Consider the following 25211-nt stretch of genomic DNA (forward strand, 5'->3'; position numbering starts at 1 on the left):
TTCATTATTTATATTTTGAATCAATCAAACGTAGGAAGTGCAGTCTCGGACGATCCTCATAGATTACGAACAGACCCTGAGTCAGATACAATGTATTTTCGTACTACTATAACAGGAGAGGAGAAAATGTAGCGGCCAGGCCCGGATTCAAACCCGGGACCCTCAGAATACTAGCCGAGCGCTCTACCGACTGAGCTACCTGGTCACCGATGATCGACCCAGTCCAATCCCGCTACACTACTAGCAATATGTAGTTTTGTGAGCTACCTGGTCACCGATGATCGACCCAGTCCAATCCCGCTACACTACTAGCAATATGTAGTTTTGGTTACGCTTATCTAGCTCAAAGACTCTTGTTGTGATGTCATATGTATTTAACATTTGCATGCCACGGAATTGTTACAAATACAAATGTGATGTACCTGTTGTAGGAAACAACGCAGCGTTGCCGACATATACATGTTATTATTGTGAAGTCATCGGAATGTACAAAACAAAACTACATTCTACACCATTGCATATGCATCACACACAAGGAAGAATTGCCCAAAAAGATACGGTAGTAATATTAACAATGTACTTTTTCCACAATAGTATTGACACGTACATGTATAATGTGTTCAAACCTATTTTTATACATGTTCCTCATCGTGTTATCGCTACTGAAAACAATAAGAGTTTCTGATGTGGACCATCATATATCCACGAGGCAACAAATTACGAGTGACATACTCGATTTATCGAGAAAAAGGTGAGTAGGCTTTGATTGAAATCAACGGGGTATCAATTCTCCACTGACTGTAAATATACGTGGATCACAATAACAACGGACCCGTTCACGCTCTCTAACATATTTACTTCCGCGTTGATGTATATAATGTAACAACCACAAAAGAGTGAATGTTTGTATGAATGTGTACTTGTATATATACTAATGTATTTTTGTCTTTATTTCTTGCCACCTGTCACTTTAAGGAGAAGATTTGATGATTTTTCGTCATATTTTCTTTACATTGCACATAACTGTTGAAATCTACTTGATATGTTTGAAAGGTCTTGCCTGTTGTCTAATCATTTTGACAGTATATAATTTATATCAATAAAATTTATTTAATTGAAAGAGTGAAAGACATAAGAATTTTAAATTCGAAACTAGTAATTTCTGACACATTGATTAATTTTTAGATTCCAGTAATACGTTACCTTATAATATTTCAACAGTTCATATTTAATTGTCAACCTTGATCTAAATCCTATCTGTTCAGTATCTGGGTAGAACATCAGAACTGGCCAGCTCGGCGTTGTCCAGGTATGAAATTGTTTTTTTGTCAGTAACAGTAGGAAGAGTATCATATTCCATTGTCAGATGATGTTCATGAATACTCTATGGCAGTTGAATGGACAACATCTTTTGATATTAGATACTATCATGTTTCACTATGAAGGAGGGTGTGTTCGATGTTTTTACTGGATATTTTAGCGGGTGTCGTGAATGAACCACAGATCGCTCACTCCCCGGAAACACATGATTTAATATTTCTTGTACACTCACAGTGATTGGTAAAAGTGTACAGAGCCTCTTGAATGAATATGATTTTGTTGGAAATATGGTTTGTGTTCCGATATATTACCACCATAACTGATGTCTACCCTCTATAAGTCACGAGTTTTGAACTTGGGACAGATATCTGGCATTGACCGTAAGTCATAAGTGTTGATCGGATAGACCGACTTACTTCCATCTACAAATGCTGCACGTCACCATATGACACTGGCTGTATAGATGATGTTAAATTAAATAACCCCAATCTGTCTTTTGACAACATCCCAATAAGGGTCACGTTCTGGTGACCTTTGGAAATGGCCAATCAAATTTGCTGCTGCCAGAATCGTGACAGGGGAAGAAATAGTTTGAAAAAGCTGCCAGAATTATTTTCCTGTGTATAGTCATCTCGCTAAAAGAGTACAACAAAGCTAAATGTATATGTATACTGGGATGAAATGGAGTTATCTGTTGACATAACAATGTGTAGAAAATGCATGTACACGTGGTAAAAAGGTCATCCGAACATGACCCCTGATGAGATGTTGTCAGATCCTCTATTGAACGTAGTGGATTTAAGGATCTGTATTTTAACCAGATTGTCGAATAGACCGACTTTCTTCCATCTACAAATGCTGCACGTCCCCCATATGACACTGACTGTTCAGGGGATGTGAAATTAAATAACCCCAATCTCTTTTGTTTGGTATATTTAGACTTAGTATAAGCGTAATGAATTTACAATGTACATTCATACTGTACAATGTAGTGAATACCTGTATTAACAATAAGAACGACAAAACTATGTTTTATTAATGTAATGAACAAAGGTTCCATTGTAAAATTGAGTATAAAACAATATCTGGTATACAGACTGTATGTGGTTAGATAATAATTAGTGAGCTTGACATCATTCTGTCTCTCTTACGTACTTGTCGTTTATTGTTTATAGCTTTGCGTTTCTAGAAAAACACAAATATCTAAATTTAGTCATGGAATTAGGCTATTACAAATACTGTCTCTATTTAAGACACTTGGTATTTATTGTTTGCAAAAGACAATAACATTCGGTGTAAATGGTACAATAGCACATAAAATCTTATAAATTATAAGCCTGGGTTAGCAGCTTCGCATTATAAACATAAATATAGTTGAATATATTAAATAAAGTAAAATATTAATAATGAAATAAAAAAAAACAGTGAACACATGAATGATAACGATTTAGAAACCTCCTGGATTAGCCGGGCTTCATGCGGCGAGGGAGATCTCGTTGGTACAACATATAGTGATCACAAGGTAATTTGGACAACGGAATAAAACATATTGAGTTTAACAGGTATAATGCACGTACAAACGTATTATAAAAAGTCATACTTTTACTACAGTATATATTTCATTCGTTTTGACAAAAACATTTTAATTTTTTTAATGAGTTCATTTTTCATCATATTTTCTTTAAATTGTACACCACTATTGAAATCGCCTTGATATGTTTGAAATATATCTCCTTTATTATTTTTTTGTGAAATAGACGCTTAGATACAGTTAACACAATTTTGACGTCATTTTGTTGTTATTTCTTACTTCATAATTCTGCTGATGAAATCCATAAAAATGTAACATGGAATATCTCTTGAATTAAGCTACAGAATTTTTTACAATGATAATAAACAGAATCTGCAAAATGTTTTCTATGCGCACCCGAAATTTAAGGATTTTTAGTTGAAATCGAGTCTGTTCAACTAAGTTTGAATTTTGTCAAACTTCATAAAATATATAGTAGAAATAGAACTTATTTCCCTCTACTGTAAATCCCGATATAATGTCGATGTGTCGATAAATTTAAAATGAGTAAACAAATATTCAATAAAACAACACAACCTTTCTGCCTGTAGGCACACTATTAACAATAACATCTAGATATATGCATATTACACATGAATTAATAACAATTGAACGTTATAAAATAATCCCAAAACCTAAATTCAATCGACAAAATACTTTATCATTTTACATTTACAATCCGAGTATAAATGCTCGGATTCTTAGTAAGTGATGATGAGTTTTCTGTTAGAGTGTCTGTTTCTGTTGTCGGATAAAGTCTATGGCTACGCGTTGGGTATTACATTTCCACTTAATACATGTTTCAAACTATCGGTAAAAAACAATAAGTCAAATGTCGCCATCCCATATTCGAAGGAACCATGCATATGGTAACATGTCAGGTATCTACTCGTTAGAGCTACGTTTATTTCGATATACCGTAAATTGTTCTCCGACTTTACAAACACTACGAAATATGCATTGTACTCGAATTATAAATACAAGTTTGAGTTAAGAAAGTTCAACTGTATCACAGAAAAAAAAACCACTGAAATATTTCCGATACGAAACATTTTGCTTTTGTTTGTCTCCACCGACAAAAATCATGGAGTCGATGACAGGACATCGCGGGCGAGTGTGACAAGTTCACCAACGGTCTTTCCCGCCAGATTCTGGGAGGACAGCCATGCCAGTGCCTTCTTCTCTATAAGTTCCCAAAGTGTCTTTTCAGAGGCATACTTCTTCTGTAGGCAGGCCACACCTAAGGCTGTCGCCCAGACTGATGTATCCTGTAAGAATAGAGTAATTATAGATAGACAGGCCACACCTAAAGCTGTCGCCCAGACTGGTGTATCCTGTAAGAATAGAGTAATTATAGATAGACAGGCCACACCTAAAGCTGTCGCCATGAATTATGTATCCTGTAAGAATGGAGTAATTATAGATAGACACGCCACAACTAAAGCTGTCTCCCAGACTGATGTATCCTGTAAGAATAGAGTAATTATAGATAGACAGGCCACACCTAAAGCTGTCGCCCAGACTGATGTATCCTGTAAGAATGGAGTAATTATATATAGACAGACCACACCTAAAGCTGTCGCCCAGACTGATGTATCCTGTAAGAATAGAGTAATTATATATAGACAGGCCACACCTAAAGCTGTCGCCCAGACTGATGTATCCTGTAAGAATAGAGTAATTATATATAGACAGGCCACACCTAAAGCTGTCGCCCAGACTGATGTATCCTGTAAGAATAGAGTAATTATATATAGACAGGCCACACCTAAAGCTGTCGCCCAGACTGATGTATCCTGTAAGAATAGAGTAATTATAGATAGACAGGCCACACCTAAAGCTGTCGCCCAGACTGATGTATCCTGTAAGAATAGAGTAATTATAGATAGACAGGCCACACCTAAAGCTGTCGCCCAGACTGATGTATCCTGTAAGAATAGAGTAATTATAGATAGACAGGCCACACCTAAAGCTGTCGCCCAGACTGATGTATCCTGTAAGAATAGAGTAATTATATATAGACAGGCCACACCTAAAGCTGTCGCCCAGACTGATGTATCCTGTAAGAATAGAGTAATTATATATAGACAGGCCACACCTAAAGCTGTCGCCCAGACTGATGTATCCTGTAAGAATAGAGTAATTATATATAGACAGGCCACACCTAAAGCTGTCGCCCAGACTGATGTATCCTGTAAGAATAGAGTAATTATATATAGACAGGCCACACCTAAAGCTGTCGCCCAGACTGATGTATCCTGTAAGAATAGAGTAATTATAGATAGACAGGCCACAACTAAAGCTGTCTCCCAGACTGATGTATCCTGTAAGAATAGAGTAATTATAGATAGACAGGCCACACCTAAAGCTGTCGCCCAGACTGATGTATCCTGTAAGAATGGAGTAATTATATATAGACAGGCCACACCTAAAGCTGTCGCCCAGACTGATGTATCCTGTAAGAATAGAGTAATTATATATAGACAGGCCACACCTAAAGCTGTCGCCCAGACTGATGTATCCTGTAAGAATGGAGTAATTATATATAGACAGGCCACACCTAAAGCTGTCGCCCAGACTGATGTATCCTGTAAGAATAGAGTAATTATATATAGACAGGCCACACCTAAAGCTGTCGCCCAGACTGATGTATCCTGTAAGAATGGAGTAATTATATATAGACAGGCCACACCTAAAGCTGTCGCCCAGACTGATGTATCCTGTAAGAATGGAGTAATTATAGATAGACAGGCCACACCTAAAGCTGTCGCCCAGACTGATGTATCCTGTAAGAATAGAGTAATTTATAGATAGACAGGCCACACCTAAAGCTGTCGCCCAGACTGATGTATCCTGTAAGAATAGAGTAATTATATATAGACAGCCACACCTAAAGCTGTCGCCCAGACTGATGTATCCTGTAAGAATAGAGTAATTATAGATAGACAGGCCACACCTAAAGCTGTCGCCCAGACTGATGTATCCTGTAAGAATAGAGTAATTATATATAGACAGACCACACCTAAAGCTGTCGCCCAGACTGATGTATCCTGTAAGAATAGAGTAATTATATATAGACAGGCCACACCTAAAGCTGTCGCCCAGACTGATGTATCCTGTAAGAATAGAGTAATTATATATAGACAGGCCACACCTAAAGCTGTCGCCCAGACTGATGTATCCTGTAAGAATAGAGTAATTATAGATAGACAGGCCACACCTAAAGCTGTCGCCCAGACTGATGTATCCTGTAAGAATAGAGTAATTATAGATAGACAGGCCACACCTAAAGCTGTCGCCCAGACTGATGTATCCTGTAAGAATAGAGTAATTATAGATAGACAGGCCACACCTAAAGCTGTCGCCCAGACTGATGTATCCTGTAAGAATGGAGTAATTATATATAGACAGGCCACACCTAAAGCTGTCGCCCAGACTGATGTATCCTGTAAGAATAGAGTAATTATAGATAGACAGGCCACACCTAAAGCTGTCTCCCAGACTGATGTATCCTGTAAGAATGGAGTAATTATAGATAGACAGGCCACACCTAAAGCTGTCGCCCAGACTGATGTATCCTGTAAGAATAGAGTAATTATATATAGACAGACCACACCTAAAGCTGTCGCCCAGACTGATGTATCCTGTAAGAATGGAGTAATTATATATAGACAGGCCACACCTAAAGCTGTCGCCCAGACTGATGTATCCTGTAAGAATAGAGTAATTATATATAGACAGACCACACCTAAAGCTGTCGCCCAGACTGATGTATCCTGTAAGAATAGAGTAATTATAGATAGAAGCACAAAGCTCCAGATTGACATGGATAATCAGCCACACCTAAAGCTGTCGCCCAGACTGATGTATCCTGTAAGAATAGAGTAATTATAGATAGACAGGCCACACCTAAAGCTGTCGCCCAGACTGATGTATCCTGTAAGAATAGAGTAATTATAGATAGACAGCCACACCTAAAGCTGTCGCCCAGACTGATGTATCCTGTAAGAATAGAGTAATTATAGATAGACAGGCCACACCTAAAGCTGTCGCCCAGACTGATGTATCCTGTAAGAATAGAGTAATTATAGATAGACAGGCCACACCTAAAGCTGTCGCCCAGACTGATGTATCCTGTAAGAATAGAGTAATTATAGATAGACAGGCCACACCTAAAGCTGTCGCCCAGACTGATGTATCCTGTAAGAATAGAGTAATTATAGATAGACAGGCCACACCTAAAGCTGTCCCCAGACTGATGTATCCTGTAAGAATGAGTAATTATAGATAGACAGCCACACTAAAGCTGTCCCCAGACTGATGTATCCTGTAAGAATAGAGTAATTATAGATAGACAGGCCACACCTAAAGCTGTCGCCCAGACTGATGTATCCTGTAAGAATAGAGTAATTATAGATAGACAGGCCACACCTAAAGCTGTCCCCAGACTGATGTATCCTGTAAGAATAGAGTAATTATATATAGACAGGCCACACTAAAGCTGTCCCCAGACTGATGTATCCTGTAAGAATGAGTAATTATATATAGACAGGCCACACTAAAGCTGTCGCCCAGACTGATGTATCCTGTAAGAATGAGTAATTATATATAGACAGGCCACACGTAAAGCTGTCGCCCAGACTGGTGTATCCTGTAAGAATGGAGTAATTATATATAGACAGCACGTAAAGCAGTCCCAGATGGAGTATTTATATAGACAGGTACACTAAAGCTCGCCACATCTATATAGACAGGCCACACTAAAGCTGTCGCCCAGACTGATGTATCCTGTAAGAATGGAGTAATTATATATAGACAGGCCACACCTAAAGCTGTCGCCCAGACTGATGTATCCGTAAAGAATGGAGTAATTATATATAGACAGGCCACATCTAAAGCTGTCGCCCAGACTGATGTATCCTAAAGAATGGAGTAATTATATATAGACAGGCCACACGTAAAGCTGTCGCCCAGACTGGTGTATCCTGTAAGAATGGAGTAATTATATATAGACAGGCCACATCTAAAGCTGCAGCCCAGACTGATGTATCCTAAAGAATGGAGTAATTATATATAGACAGGCCACACCTAAAGCTGTCGCCCAAACTGATGTATTCTAAAGAATGGAGTAATCATATATAGACAGCCCACATATAAAGCTGTAGCCAAGACTGATGTATACTGTAAGAATTGAGTAAATATATATCAATTATACTACCTAACGATAACGGTAATGTTAAAATGCATGTAGGAATATGGAGACAAAAGGTTAAAATGCATGTAGGAATATCGAGACAAAAGGTTAAAATGCATGTAGGAATATCGAGACAAAAGGTTAAAATGCATGTAGGGATTTCAAGACAAAAGGTTAAAATGCATGTAGGAATATCGAGACAAAGGGTTAAAATGCATGTAGGAATATCGAGACAAAAGGTAAAAATGCATATAGAATTGTTCTATGAAACTTTTATGTGCTAACCGTATTCAGTGTATTTTGATAGACGAATAGATGACTAACAGTTCCGTCGACAATTTCACGATATTTATTTCCACAAACACAATTAAGGCAGCAAGCGGTCGTCCATTCATACCTATCGTCCACCTTATTGATGCTAGCATACAGATTATTTCGTCATACTTACAAGATTGTCTGGAAGTTTTGATTTTAGGAAATCTTCATTTAGATGAACTGCTTTAGCAAGTTCATGATCCAGTACCCAACTCCCGTCAAATTTCTGTAGATCTATCAGCGTCATAACACCTGATGTTCCGTCATGTTCAATGGAGGATGGATGCAATTTACGTTCATCCTGGCTAACTCTACTGTTACCTATTACAAAACATTAATCAAAGGTTAACAGTGTAAATAATGTATACAGTGTAATACTAGATATATTCAATAAACATCGTACATAAATTTAAATTGATATGTGCCGTAACTGGGCGAAAATTTTGGCATGTTAATATTTCTTCATTAATCTATTCTAAACCATAAGGTTTGTTGAATTAAGCTCTGAAAACCAATTAAATAGCTCCATATCCCATATAAACATTAGTTACAACACAGAGATTATGTACTGTAAATTGTTGTTATTATGTATTAGATGGAAACTTTCCTGCAGAAATCACTTTACAGTTACTTATAACACTGTAAAAATGTGACATGAAGTTGTTTATCACAATTTAGCTTCATGGTCTGACCGTAGGTACTCATTTCGCTTACTAAAGATGAATATATAATGATTTTTGGCAGTACTGCTAAAAATTATTTTGTGCTCTTATTGGTGTTTGTAAAAGTAAAACCCATGTATTAACAGTACTGTAATTTTCAAAATGTAAGTAACCTTTGGTAATGAATAACATATTAAAAGCTTATCTTGATTCGTGAGTATGACAAATACGGCGCGTATAACTTTAAAAGTTGATTGATAGAAAGCATTGGTGTATAGTTGTTTACAGTAAATAACTTGTTTACAGCTGTTATGTTTACAGTTGTGTTCCGTGCTTTTCTATTTCGCTAAATTCGCGGATTCAACGAGAGTCACGAAATTCAATCTTTTTTTCTCAACAAGTGATCCCAGAGGGATCTTGGTGCCCACCAAAGAATTAGCTATGTCTGACAAAGGAAAGAGGGATCTTTTCTCTGCTTTTCAAACTTTTACTACATATTACTACATATGAAATTTGAGAAAGATCCTTTGAGTACTTTCTGAGATATATAACAGTAACAAACTTCAATAATAAAAATACAAGATACAATCTGTCAGCCATCTTTTTGACCGATCAGTCCGAAAATGCATTATTTTACTTAATTGTTTAATACTTATATACTAGTATTGATAGCATAAATTACAACCCTCTTCCCCTCCCCACCTCTCTCTCTCTCTCTCTCTCTCTCCTCCCTCTCCCCTCTTTTTCTCTCTCTTTCTCTCTCTCCGGACAAATTGCGTATACTTGTATATTTTGTACCATATTGTGGAAAGGGTGTGTATATAAGTTGTAATAACTTGTACCCAATCCGTTTGTAAATTAATGCAATGTTTAAACTAAATGCAATATGCACAACTAAGGTCCTAGGGGAACTGACATATATAATTTGAGTCAGATCACTCCAGCACTTTCTGAGAAATAGCGGTAACAAACATTAATTATCAAATTCCAAGATGGTGGCCTGTTGACCATCTTGTTGACTGATCGGTCCCAAAATGCAATATGCACAATTAGACCAATAGGGGAACCTTCACATGAAATTGGAGACAGATCCCTTCATTACTTTTTGAGAAACAGTGGTAACAAGCTTCAACTATCAACATCCAAGATGGCGGCTTGTCGGCCATCTTGTTCATCGATCGGTCCCATAATGCAATATACACAACTAGACCCCCAGGGGGAACCTGTACATGCAGTTTGAGATGGATCCCTTCAGTACTTTCTGAGAAATAGCGGTAACAAACTTCAATTGTCAAAATCCAACATGGCGTCCTGTCGGCTATCTTGTTCACCGATCAGTACCAAAATGCAATATGCTTAACCAGGGACCTAAGGTAACCTGTACATGAAATTTGAGACAGATCCCTTCAGTACTTTCTGAGAAATAGTGGTAACAAGCTTCAACTATCAAAATCTAAGATGGCGATACCTACAACAAGACACATAGGGGAACCTGCACATGCAATTTGACACAGATCCCTTCAGTACTTTCTTAGAAATAGCGGTAACAAAATTCAATTGTCAAAATCAAAGATGGCTTCCTGTCGGCCATCTTGTTCACCGATCGGTACCAATATGCAATATGCATAATCAGGTACCTAAGGGAGCATGCACATGAGATTTGAGACAGCTCCTTTCAATACTTTCTGAGAAATAGCAATAACAAACTTTGAGTATCAAAATCCGAGATGGCGGCCTGTCTAAAAGCTACAAAGCGAAAATATACCTCCAAAGAGTAAATAGCAAAATTTCAAATCCGAAAAAATATTTTAACAACTATACATTAAACTAAACTTAGATATATAAACTAGAAACAATATAGTTTATATCAACATTTTAAGGCCTATAGAAAAAGATGATGAGTTCAGAAATGCGTATGGATTTAAGGCCTATAGAAAAAGATGATGAGTTCAGAAATGCGTATGGATTTAAGAATAATCATGTCCAGTCATTATGAAACTTTATTCATTTCTCGTGTACAAACGAACACATGATTATGTCGGTGTTGTTGAATAGTTTTGCTCAGATAAGTACGCTGGAGTCAGAACGATTTTTCCTTTCATTCTTGAACAGTTGGATGATGACCAAAGGCGTTTTGATTCCATAGTTTGACTTACTTGTCTTTGTATTTCATTTTTGGGTGAGATGTCCGGTTACTTGATAACAAAATATGATTTCATCTCTAGATTTGGTTTTAAAACTAGCAACCGTTAAAATTCCTCCTTTAGAGCGTTTTCTTCATTTTCAATTTTTTAAAAATGATTTGTGAAATGGATTGACTATACGTGTTCCTCAATGATAACAAGTATTCATACCGCAATGATAACCAGTATCCATACATCAATGATAGATAATATCTATGTAGCAATGATAAATATATACATACATCAATGATAACCAGTATCTATACATCAATGATAATATATCTACACAAGATAACAGTATCCATACATCATGATAACTAGTAATCATCATGATGATCAACTAATAACATACATCATCAATGATAACTAGTATCCATACATCAATGATAACCAGTATCCATACATCAATGATAACTAGTATCCATACATCAATGATAACTAGTATCCATACATCAGTGATAACTAGTATCCATACATCAATGATAACTAGTATCCATACATCAATGATAACTAGTATCCATACATCAATGATAACTAGTATCCATACATCAATGATAACTAGTATCCATACATCAATGATAACTAGTATCCATACATCAATGATAACTAGTATCCATACATCAATGATAACTAGTATCCATACATCAATGATAACTAGTATCCATACATCAATGATAACTAGTATCCATACATCAATGATAACTAGTATCCATACATCAATGATAACCAGTATCCATACATCAATGATAACTAGTATCCATACATCAATGATAACTAGTATCCATACATCAATGATAACCAGTATCCATACATCAATGATAACTAGTATCCATACATCAATGATAACTGGTATCCATACATCAATGATAACTAGTATCCATACATCAATGATAACTAGTATCCATACATCAATGATAACCAGTATCCATACATCAATCATGATAACTAGTATCCATACATCAATGATAACTAGTATCCATACATCAATAAGTATAACTCATGATAATATATCCATACATCAATGAACTAGTATATACATAATGAATATATCCATACATCAATGATATAATATCCATACTCATCCATGTACAATATATAACCATACATCAATGATAACTAGTATCCATACATAAGAGATAACTAGTATCCATACATCAGTGATAACTAATAGCCATACATCAATGATAACCAGTATCCATACATCAATGATAACTAGTATCCATACATCAAACTGTTGGTAAATTCCGTCATCACCACGCTATTATATTTACACTTGCAAGGCTTGTTCACTATACGCAAGTACTAGCCGATTTTGTTTACCATAACTGCATGGTAACATTGAACTTGCGTATGAAAATGTTCTATGCAACGTAAAGGGGCTACTTTTTTTAAAAGAAACACATGGCTTTGTTTACAGTTTGACACAATATTACGTGTATATTGTTGTTTTTCATAGAATTTTGGGAAGATGTAAACAATATATATATGTTTTATATTTTTATATGATACTAACATTTTTTTAAATTAACAATTGTATAAAGAAACGGGAAAATATCCCGACCGGGGCGACGTGCAGTGCTGTCAAATGTAAACATTACCTCTGTGTCTGTGTTCATCCTACGATCGCGTCTTTGGGGTGGACGGGCGTGAGCCCCTCTGACAGAGGTCAGTTATAAACATATCCTCTTGTCTTTGTTCTTTGAGAATCCAATCATGTGTATTATAAAACATACACCGCTAGTAATCCACGTATTGCCAGTTGCGCGTCACCACAAATACATTGTACCCATCGAACAAAAGTGAAAATGTTCCGTCTGTAGATGGCGATGGATCTGAGCGTAGATTATATAATCACATGGCTCCCAAGGATGTAATATCGTCAGGTCTGACGACAATCTCAAGCACGTTGAGCTACTTGAATATCTGTGTTTTGACAACTTCGGCAAACTCCAGTGTGTAAGCGTGCGTCAGGTTCGCCTCGCTGCTCAAAAACGGTCACCGAGTTCACAAATGTGGCTGAGTACAAATTCTTTATGTTATTATGCTATATATTAACTTTTAGCAAAATTCAATATATATTTAAAGTTCTGATCGAATTAAATAAAACTATCTCTGAAATTTACTTTATTTGTCATGTTTATTTTACAATGAAATATTGAACTTTATTGTCGTCGTGGATGAATAATTCTACCTTACGTGAAGAGTCATCTTTCGCTGTTCAATTGAGTAAGCTCCTCCCACTTTTGACCGACTTTTATTGAATAAATACGTCAAATTCAAATGACGATTTTATAGCATAAAATATAAATAAAAAAGTCGTATGAGTGTAAATATAGGGATTTGATTTCGCTTTTATGTTAACCATGCTTGTATGGAGCAATTCCTCTAAGAATATATTCAATATGGGGCGCTAACGCGCCCCATAGAATATATTCTTAGAGGAATTACTCCATACAAGCACGGTTAACATAAAAGCGCAATCCAATCCCTATGTGTTATACAGTTGTGTTACTATACATTGGTGATCGTAAGGTTTAAAGTCTACACTTTTATTGAATTTCGTGATAGAGCTTGTTTAAACAATGGTATATATTTTACCGAATTCCGTATAGCTAGGAATTATCGCTTTCGGTAGAGACGAAACTGAAAACAATAGGCCCAAGGGCCTTAACGGTCATCTGATTACCTTTGCAATAATCATATGGAACATTAATTAGATATAGTGTCATGGTAGCCATCTTCAATTTGGGATCAACCAAACATGTAACAACACTTTGTCGGGACCATGTCAGGATCATTTCATGCAAGTTTCAGCCAAATTGCACCAGTAGAACTTGAGAAGAAGTTCAAAATTATTTTTCAAGATGGCGGCTGTGGCGGTCATCTTGGATTTCGGATCGACCAAAACAATAACCGGGGACGTTGGCTTATTCCCTACATTCTGGAGACTGTTTCTCCCCGCACTACTTCTACTTAGAAATAAAACCTCATTACATCTAACTGACTTACACCTATTCAGCCCCGCCCATTCGTGCATATATTATAAAGGCATATGCGGCCTAAAATATCTAATTCCCATTTACCCCGAACCTTAAAGGTAAAAAGGCACGTCAGGGTCTGCCATCTTGTGTATCATCTCACAAGCTGACAGACTAGAATCAGACGTGTAGTAGAGACAAAGGAATAATCAAGTCAAATTTTAGTGATTTTGTTATCAATATTATTTTGATTTTAAACATATTTTTATTGTCATAAATTATTGACAACAGGGATTGGACACAAGTTTTGCCAACTTAGTAACGTCCTCTCCCGAATACATAATATGAATATATACATAATGGACAGCAATGAAGACAATACATATATATAATATGAATCAAAATTTTCTATTTTAAGAATGAAGGAGAAAAGGGAAAGATAGAGGAGTATAGGAGAGGAGAATAGTTATTTATTAAGTTATAATTATTTGTAAAAAGTGATAATTGTATACATAGTTATCTGACTGGCTGGGAAACACCGATCGGTTACTTCCTTAAAGCGTTGTCCATTATACACATTCCATAGAAAACATTGCACTGAAGATCCACTCGAAGCCATTCCTTTCCTTGAAAATCTTTCAACTACACCAGCCAGCAGATACAACTAATTTATACTGTTGACATATGTATAACATGTAATCTATTAATCAACTAAGATACGGGGTAGATATAGGGAATGGGGTAGGATGCTCATAATGTCAAAACCTGCCAGTACTATCAATATAAATTTGGACTGCCTTTGCAATATTAAGGTTAGCATCATTTTCTAAATCTGCATCTCCTCTTAGTAATGTATCTAATGTGATGTCACCGGGGTACCATTGAAGATCGTTTAATAATGTCTGTCGTATAATGTGATGTTTTGGGCATGTAAGGAAAAAGTGATAAGAGTCTTCGCACGTGAATCCACACTCACATCGTGCTGAAGGCAAAAGATTGGATCTGAAAAGATCGTAATTTAAAGTACTTGCTCTATTTCTTAATCTACAGTGGAGAATATTAAGCCGTCTAGTACCAAAATTTAGAAAACACAATTCGGTTTCAGGAAGGTAAGATTTACTTAAATTTGATTTGAAGGTATTTAAAGTTGGAGAGTGTCTAATAGATATATCTAAATTATTCCAAAGAGAAGAAGTTGAAGGAAAGAAGGAGTTTAATGTGCGTTGGAGTCTATAACGATGTTGCCTCACGTCCTGGAAATTTCTTAAGTCATAGTTTGTCAGGACACCGATGTTTTCTGGTAATATATTACATAAATATGAGGGAGCTATGTTGTGTTTAATATTATAAAAGAGGGTTAATTTTCTTATCTCTCTCCGTTTAGATAATGGAAGCCATCCAATTTCTTTATAAATAAACTCTGTTTTGGTATATATTGGTAGTCGTGTAATAATACGGGCGGCATCAAGTTGTAAATTTTCAAGATTATTAGAATTTGTGACACCACAATTATCCCAAACTTCACATGCATACTCTAAAATAGGTCTTATATATGTTAGATACATTTTTTCTAATTTTTTTCTGCTTAGTAGAAATTTCAATTTACGAAGTGTTGCTATATATTTCGAAACCTTCTTAATAATTTCATCTATGTGTTCAGACCATTTAGCATCGCTACTTAAAATTACCCCTAAGTGTTTGTGTTTGTGTGTGATTTCTATTACTGTATTGTTGAATGTAAAAAGTGGCTGGTAAGGGAGATTTGAAAGAGATACTAATATAATTTCCGTCTTTTTGGGGTTGAAGGACATAAGCCAGTCATTTGACCATTTTTTGTGTGTTTTAAAATCAGTATTTACAACACGTGTAATATCTTCTAAATGTTTTGAAGAATATGATAACGAGGTGTCGTCTGCAAAGAGACGACAAAGTGAAATTAGTTCGTTTGAAATATCATTAATATAAATAAGAAAAAATAGAGGACCTAGGACAGAACCCTGTGGTACACCAGCATTTGTATTTTTCAAAGAAGAATTTGATGTATTTATAAAAACAGACTCTTTTCTACAAGACAAATAATTAGCTATCCAAGTAAGTAAGTTTCCATTTATTCCATATTGTTGAAGTTTGTATAAGAGGCCTTTATGCCAAACTCTATCAAAGGCTTTGGAAAAATCGCAAAAAACAAAAGCTATGTGTTCATGATTTTCTAAAGACAGCAACATGGAATGATATAATTCTATTAGCTGATGTGTGCAAGAGTGTTTTGGTAGAAATCCTGATTGTAACTTGTAAATAATATTATTTTGGTTGAAAAAATTGTAAATATGTTTGTATACTAAACGCTCAAAGATTTTTCCAATACAACTTAGTAATGAAATTGGTCTGTAATTAGATACAATGTGTTTATCACCACCCTTGAATATAGGTATAACATTTGCTATTTTCCAACTTTCGGGATAGGAACAGGTTTGAAGGGACGCATTAAATAGGATAGATAAAGGTAGGGCAATCTCGTTCATAATCAATTTCAACATTCTATGGCTTATTCCGTCAGGACCGGTTGCTTTATTTATACTTAAAATGCTTAAAATATCTTTCACTTCATCGGGTGTTATAACTAAATCGGTGAGTGTGGAGGCAGTTTGTGTATTAAATGTAGGTAGGTGTTTGCCTTGGTCATCTATTGTCGATATGGATGTAAAGTAATCGTTTAAAAGGTTGCATTTTTGTGTGTCGTCAGAAGTAAAATACTATGAATGTTCACAATATAAGGGAGATATATCGGTGTTTTTTTTCCCTTTAAGTAAGAGTTTAAGTAATTTCCAGTATGTTTTGGGGTCAGAATTGGATCTGTCAATAAGGTTATCTACGTTTTCGAAAAATATTTCCTTGGCACGTTTGATCATATTATTAACTTTGTTTCGTGCTTTCTTGTATTTCGATATGTTGAGATTAGTGTTGTGTTTTATCATTGTATGTTTTAATCTGTTTCGTATACGTATTTGTTTTCTAATGTTGTTGTTAAACCATGGTCTGTCGTGTTTGCGTATTTGCACTAATTTAGAAGGTATACATATATCCATAGCCATCCTAATACTAACAGTTAAGAAGTTACACATGTCATTTACATCACTACACGAGTCAAACTGTTCTTGCCATGGAACATTATTAATGGTTGTTTTTAGCTGATCGATATCTGCTTGATCATAAATCCATACTTTACGTTTAACTGATTTTTCAAAATCTCTTTGCACATCAATTATTGCAAAAACTGCTTTATGGTCACTTATTGAGTTGTCAACTTCAATTACGTCAGAAAGGATTGTAGTGATAGTATCACTTACTATAATAGGATCAATCAAACTAGATGAGTTTGCAACCGTTCTGGTTGGTTCCAGTATAATATTGGTAAGATTAAAAGATGTAAGTATGTTATATAGTTCCCCTCGGTTTAGGTTTAAAAAATCTACATTGAAGTCACCCAATAATATTACATTGTTAGTAATGTCAAATGCATTATCTAGTGAGTGTTTCAGGCGTTGCCAGATACCATTTGAATTTGTTATATTAGGGGATTTGTACAGATTTGCAACAATATATATTGTGTTGTTTGAATGTACTTGTGCCCAGATAATTTCGTCGTTTGCAAATTCGAGGTCATATCTTCGCTTAGCTATAATAGAGTTTGAAAAATACATAATAACGCCACCTCCAAACATATTTCTATCTTTGCGAAAAGGCTCGTCACTAAAACCATATATATGAATATCTTCGTTTGGTATTGAACAATCTAAATGACTTTCTGTAATGCAGAGGATATCAACATCGTTAGATATTGATTCAACATAATTTATTTTATTGCGTAGACTTCTAACGTTTAATTGCATTAAGTTTAGAGAGTGAAAAGTAGATGTGTTTATGTTATCTGGACCAGGGTTTTGATGGATGTCTCCGGACATAAGTAAACGGAGCAGATTAGGGACAGTGCTATTAGTGTTTATGGTCGCTTGAAGGATCGACAGTATACAAACAAGGGTAGTGTATTTGATATTCGTTGAAAGTATCAAGAGGAAAGATGCCATTTTCGTTTTAAAATAATAGCTAGCACGAATCTTGCACATTTTTGAATAAAAAGAACCTATGGAAGCCCTCCACGAATCAATATCAGTACCCATCATGGTGGATGAAAAAAATAATCACAATCATATGCGAGAGGAACTTCCATAGGGTAGGTAAAAGCGACGGTACATGTAGGTTTGACAAAATGAGCACAAGACAGGTTAAGCAGAGCAAAGGGATGGGAGAAGGAGACACTAAATAAAAGAAGAAAGGAGCAGAATAGGGAAAGAAAACAGAAGAGAAATAGCTTTGAAAACATCAAAAAGGTTATGCAATGGATTGTAGAGTGTGGTAATTATACTGAATTTTGATTAATATTGAATTTGTCGTATATTAGACCAGACTTAATTACAGTAGATAGTAGGTAATCAACAGTGTACACATGTAAACAAGTCAAGTGTACGTTTATCCGTATATATGCATTATGAATGTATATATATAGTTGTGTATAAGCGCATATAGATGTAACCAAAACATGAACAAAACCTTAAAAATAAATGCGTACATTATGTGTAAATACAATCACAATGAAATTATTATGCAGATAGAATGGATTTCGGCTATCAGAAGACAATGTGTCGTACACATTTACACAAACACAAACGTTTCCTGTGGACAAAATCATACGTACATTTTATATACAGATATTCTAGCACACACACACGACTGCTGGTGTAATATACATAGTGTGTGGATATGGATACAGGCTCATATGCTTTATCACATACACGCTCGTGCATGATAGCACATACGTACGGTTTCATGTACAATTCAGTGCTGAAATACGCAAGTATGCGTGCGAAAGTGCGTAAGTATATACAGCAATGACTCTAACGTACATGTATGCGGTTCAATGTATTGGGACCAACATGCGTCAAACACCTGCGCACAGTACATAAATGCATGAGTTTTTCACTAGTGCATTAATGGGCACATTGGAATTATAAATTGATTTAGCAGATATTTTTGTATATTGGTGTACATTTTGGAATAATTGCATATATATACACATGTAATTTTGGCTTAATCAATTACCATATGCATTTAAATGCAAAAGATGTACACACTCGATGGATAATAATAACAAATAATAACAAATAAGCGCAGACATACATAAATGCGAGGCATTGTTCACACAAAGAAAAGTGTATTTGTAGATTGGAACATGATTGTAAATTATCTAATAGTAAGGAGATAATACACTATCTTTCTTTTTAACGCGGTAGCTCATTTAATTAATTTGGTTTGGCAAATTTGGTTGAACAGTTATAATTAATATATCCGTACACCGATATTGTGTCTAAGCGCCAATTACTTGTAATTCCAGTGAATGTATAAATTTCACACATACACATATATATGTCTGAATAGATACATCTATACATGCAACTTTAGAAATGGGATAGTTATTCTTTTAACACTTTGAACATGTTTGCCTGTTTGTATATATAGCGAGCATATCCGCCAGCAGCCGTCATCTGCATCAAAATATACAATTAAAGATTACATAAAATGCATGAAAAATGAATAGCTGTATAGGCGGTTATTGGTCAATTAGTTGCATACATAAATGTAAAATATACAAATTATGCGCAAATGCACATATGGGTTCGCACACATACATGTATATGCATATTACGGTAACCTTGTGAACATTAGTATACTCGTATAATGAATCTATATTTTGATACAATAGGCGGTTAATTATTGTTCAATTAGTTGCATATATAAATGTAAGATATACAAATTATGCGCAAATGTACATATGGGTTCGCACACATGTGTGCATATTACGGTAACCCTGTGAACATAAGTATACTCGCACAATGAATCTATATTTTGATACAATAGGCGGTTATTGTTCAATTAGTTGCATATATAAATGTAAAATATACAAATTATGCGCAAATGCACACGTGGGTTCGCACACATATGTGCATATTACGGTAACCTTGTGAACATAAGTATACACGTATAATGAATCTGTATTTTGATACAATGTAAATTATGTATTTCTGATGTGATCGTTCATGTGTGTATGAAATGAGTATATAGATTGAAAATATATAATAGTACATATTATCAGTTATATTATACAGAATGGTAGCCAGTCTAGTCTATACCTTTCAATATATTGTTGTTTGTATTTTCCCAAATGTACTTCTATTATACCTACATATTAAATAGAATACCTTACAGTTTCCTAAACTAATTATCACCTATTTTGTTACACAAATACATTTGTAAGAGTCTGCTGCACAGATTCATTTTTAATAAGTTACCAGAGGCAATTGAGAACATTTAGTCATCGATTTTAACACTGAGCCTATTTCTTTGGGACACAAAAGTATTTATATAAAACATTATTCCAGGTTATAAAGTAAACAACACAAAGATGATTTTTTTGGAGTATGAAATATTATTATAAACGAAATACCTGATTCAAACTCGTCGTAAACTTCAGTAGAATCATCGGCATCATCAAAATCCGAGATGGCAGCCTGTCTAAAAGCTACAAAGCGAAAATATACATCCAAAGAGTAAATAGCAAAATTTCAAATCCGAAAATATTTTTAACAACTATACATTAAACTAAACATAGATATATAAACTAGAAACAATATAGATTATATCAACATTTTAAGGCCTATAGAAAAAGATGATGAGTTCAGAAATGCGTATGGATTTAAGGCCTATAGAAAAAGATGATGAGTTCAGAAATGCGTATGGATTTAAGAATAATCATGTCCAGTCATTATGAAACTTTATTCATTTCTCGTGTACAAACGAACACATGATTATGTCGGTGTTGTTGAATAGTTTTGCTCAGATAAGTACGCTGGAGTCAGAACGCTTTTTCCTTTCATTCTTGAACAGTTGGATGATGACCAAAGGCGTTTTGATTCCATAGTTTTACTTACTTGTCTTTGTATTTCATTTTTGGGTGAGATGTCCGGTTACTTGATAACAAAATATGATTTCATCTCTAGATTTGTTTTTAAAACTAGCAACCGTTAAAATTCCTCCTTTAGAGCGTTTTCTTCATTTTCAATTTTTTAAAAATGATTTGTGAAATGGATTGACTATACGTGTTCCTCAATGATAACAAGTATTCATACCGCAATGATAACCAGTATCCATACATCAATGATAGATAATATCTATGTAGCAATGATAAATAATATACATACATCAATGATAACCAGTATCCATACATCAATGATAACTAATATCCATACATCAATGATAACTAGTATCCATACATCAATGATAACTAGTATCCATACATCAATGATAACTAGTATCCATACATCAATGATAACTAGTATCCATACATCAATGATAACTAGTATCCATACATCAATGATAACTAGTATCCATACATCAATGATAACTAGTATCCATACATACATCAATGATAACTAGTATCCATACATCAATGATAACTAGTATCCATACATCAATGATAAATAGTATCCATACATCAATGATAACTAGTATCCATACATCAATGATAACTAGTATCCATACATCAATGATAACTAGTATCCATACATCAATGATAACTAGTATCCATACATCAATGATAACTAGTATCCATACATCAATGATAACTAGTATCCATACATCAATGATAACTAGTATCCATACATCAATGATAACTAGTATCCATACATCAATGATAACTAGTATCCATACATCAATGATAACTAGTATCCATACATCAATGATAACTAGTATCCATACATCAATGTAACTAGTATCCATACATCAATGTAACTAGTATCCATACAGCAATGATAACTAGTATCCATACATCAATGATAACTAGTATCCATACATCAGTGATAACTAGTATCCATACATCAATGATAACTAGTATCCATACATCAATGATAACTAGTATCCATACATCAATGATAACTAGTATCCATACATCAGTGATAACTAGTATCCATACATAAGAGATAACTAGTATCCATACATCAGTGATAACTAGTATCCATACATCAATGATAACTAGTATCCATACATCAATGATAACTAGTATCCATACATCAAACTGTTGGTAAATTCCATCATCACCACGCTATTATACAAATATAGCATTTTGGTGAGGTCGATACATGGTTATATCGACCAAAGAAAAAATATTAACCGAGGACGTAGTCCGAGGTCGATATTTTTTCTGTGGTCGATATAACCATGTATTGACCGAAATCAAAATGCTATAATTGTTTTATTATTTTTTCTGAAATTGTTACATTTTGAAATGAGTGTGAAACTAAATGAGCATCGCATTTTAAATTCTGCTTCGTGATGACATTTACAATCCTATGACTTTGTAACAAGTATAATTCAAAAACAACATATGAAAACAGTATCAATTGATGCACTTCAAGCTTTTATTACATGAACCCGGTGCATGCGTGTTTGTAAATTGCATACATGTACATGTACTCCATTATACATGTAGCTCCATGTCTTAAGGACACAGTCAATTAAATGTATAGTTTGTTCTCCGTTGAAATAATACACTTCGACGTCAAACATATATTAACAGATTCAGATTGACATTAAGATACATTATCTTATGCTTAGTACTCCATTCCGTAAAATGAAAGTCGTATACATACAGTAGGATTAGCCTAGGCCTAATGTTGTAAGTAGCCTAGGTGTAATTTTAAAAATAAATATCAAACGTATTCACTATTCAATGGCTCCAGACGCTTAATGTATGTTATTCGATTATTTCCTACTCTCCTATACCGTGTTTATATTGAAACTTTAAAAGTTTAAACTGTAGTCATCAGCTGGAAGTCGTCATCATCTTTGTTAGAAACCTAAACAATCAACGTCGTCTGACACATTTTGTGGTTACGCTTCAAACTAAGGTCATCAAAGCGTTTGTTTCAAAGCGCCAGGAACACTAAGCGTTTTGGTAACGTCGACGATAACGTTATCTAAAAATAACCGTGCAATATACTTTTTCTATAAACTACTTCCGGAAAAATCGTGCAATATAGTTTTTTATCGGTGATCACGTGGCGTGTTTTTGACCAATGAGAAGTGACAAAAAATCCAGAAAAATAATAATAATGTGTTATACAGTTGTGCTACTATACATTGGTGATCGTAAGGTTTAAAGTTTAAAGTTTTATTGAATTTCGTGATAGAGCTTGTTTAACCAATGGTATATATTTATTATATCCTAAACTAATTATCACCTATTTTGTTACACAAATACATTTGTAAGAATCTGCCGCACAGATTCATTTTTAATAAGTTACCAGAGGCAATTTGGATTTTAACACTGAGCCTATTTCTTTGGGACACAAAAGTATTTATGTAAAACATTATTCCAGGCTATAAAGTAAACAACACAAAGATGATTTTTTTGGAGTATGAAATATTATTATACACGAAATACCTGGTTCATACTCGTCGTAAACTTCAGTAGAATCATCGTCATCATCTCCATATAGCATCTACAAATATGAATAATTTGGCATACATGTATTTAACATAGAAAATGCTGCAAACTTGTAGTTTATTCGCGGGATTAAATTTCAGTATATCCAGGGTCAACCATCGAACACTTAAATACCCGTAAATACAACTGATTAATATACAGATACATTTGTACTTATTCTGACTGTTTCATTTAGCTATGATGTTCAGGGAGCTGATGTCACCAAATATTTTCTGACAGTTCTAGCAACCTAATCCGTCCCTAAAACTCAAAGTTTCTGGGAGTAGACATTTTATCAGCCAATACTAAAACTCATCAGTACGTGTCCCCTTGTTGGATGGTGTCAGATCCTTTATTAAACGCAGTGAGAATAAGGATCGGTGTTTTAGTAAGATTAATATCTCATTTTTTCATTTTCAAGAATCTACACAATCAGTTTTATCATCATCATCATCAGCAGCAGCAGCAGCAGCAGCAGCAGCATCACTGATCATTCATTATCAATCAACATCTTTTAACTTCTTTTATAAAATTAAAGTGAACATGTGATATGAGATTTTATGAAACGATTTGTTGGCACTAACTTAAGCACGCAAACAAAAAAAAACACACACTTTCTTCAACGTATAACTCGTTTCATAAAATTTTGTATCATATGTACACTTTAATTTCATAAAAGAAGTTAATCTAATTATGTCATTTTGTAATTTAATTATGTAAATTAACACCGTTGTAAGTTCTAATGGCTTCTGCAGGCGTATCCTTGTATATATTCGACGTCCAATAAAGTAACATTAAAAACATGTAAGAGTAAATATAGAGGGCTCATTGTGCCAGTACTTGTTTAGGCGTGACTTGAATGAGTTCAGTGTCATTGCAGATACAATGTACCACATTTTCAGGTAGGCTGTTCCGTTTACCACAATGCTACTGTTGAATTTGCTTTTTGTGTTATTAAATCTTGCCCCCGCTTAAAACCACTCCGTTCAATAGAGTATCTGACAAAATCCCATAAAGGGTCATATTCGGATGACCTTTATACCAAGTGTAATTCAGATTGAATGCATTTTCGGCACGTTGCTATATCAATTAATAACGCCATTAAGCCTCAACATACTTTTACTATTTGTTTTGTTGTGCTCTATGGGCGAGAAGACTACGTACACGGAAATAATTCTGACAGATTTTCAAACTATTTCGTCCCCTGAAAGTCACTGTCAAAATTTTACCAGCAGAGACTTGATTAGCCATTTTCAAAGGTCACCTGGACATGACAACTAATGGTATTTTCTCAGATCCTCTTATCCAACGTAGTGATAATACGGATCTTTATTTAGACTTGCTAGGCTTGTTCTCTGTACGAAAATACTAGCCGATTTTGTTTACCATAACTG

General features: G+C 34.7%; 1 protein-coding gene across 1 annotated transcript in view; it reads right to left on the reverse strand.

The window, feature by feature from the left end:
• The window catches only part of LOC138309817 (von Willebrand factor A domain-containing protein 5A-like), an 83401-nt gene that overhangs the window by 41992 nt on the left and 16198 nt on the right, over nucleotides 1–25211 (reverse strand). The window contains exons 15-16 of the mRNA XM_069251044.1: nucleotides 23776–23833; nucleotides 20782–20856 (exon numbers count right to left, since the gene is read on the reverse strand). Of these exons, the coding sequence (XP_069107145.1) occupies nucleotides 20782–20856; nucleotides 23776–23833 (133 nt within the window). The remainder of the gene's footprint in view (nucleotides 1–20781; nucleotides 20857–23775; nucleotides 23834–25211) is intronic.

This window comes from Argopecten irradians, chromosome 15, assembly GCF_041381155.1.
Source record: "Argopecten irradians isolate NY chromosome 15, Ai_NY, whole genome shotgun sequence".
Lineage (NCBI taxonomy): Eukaryota > Metazoa > Mollusca > Bivalvia > Pectinida > Pectinidae > Argopecten > Argopecten irradians.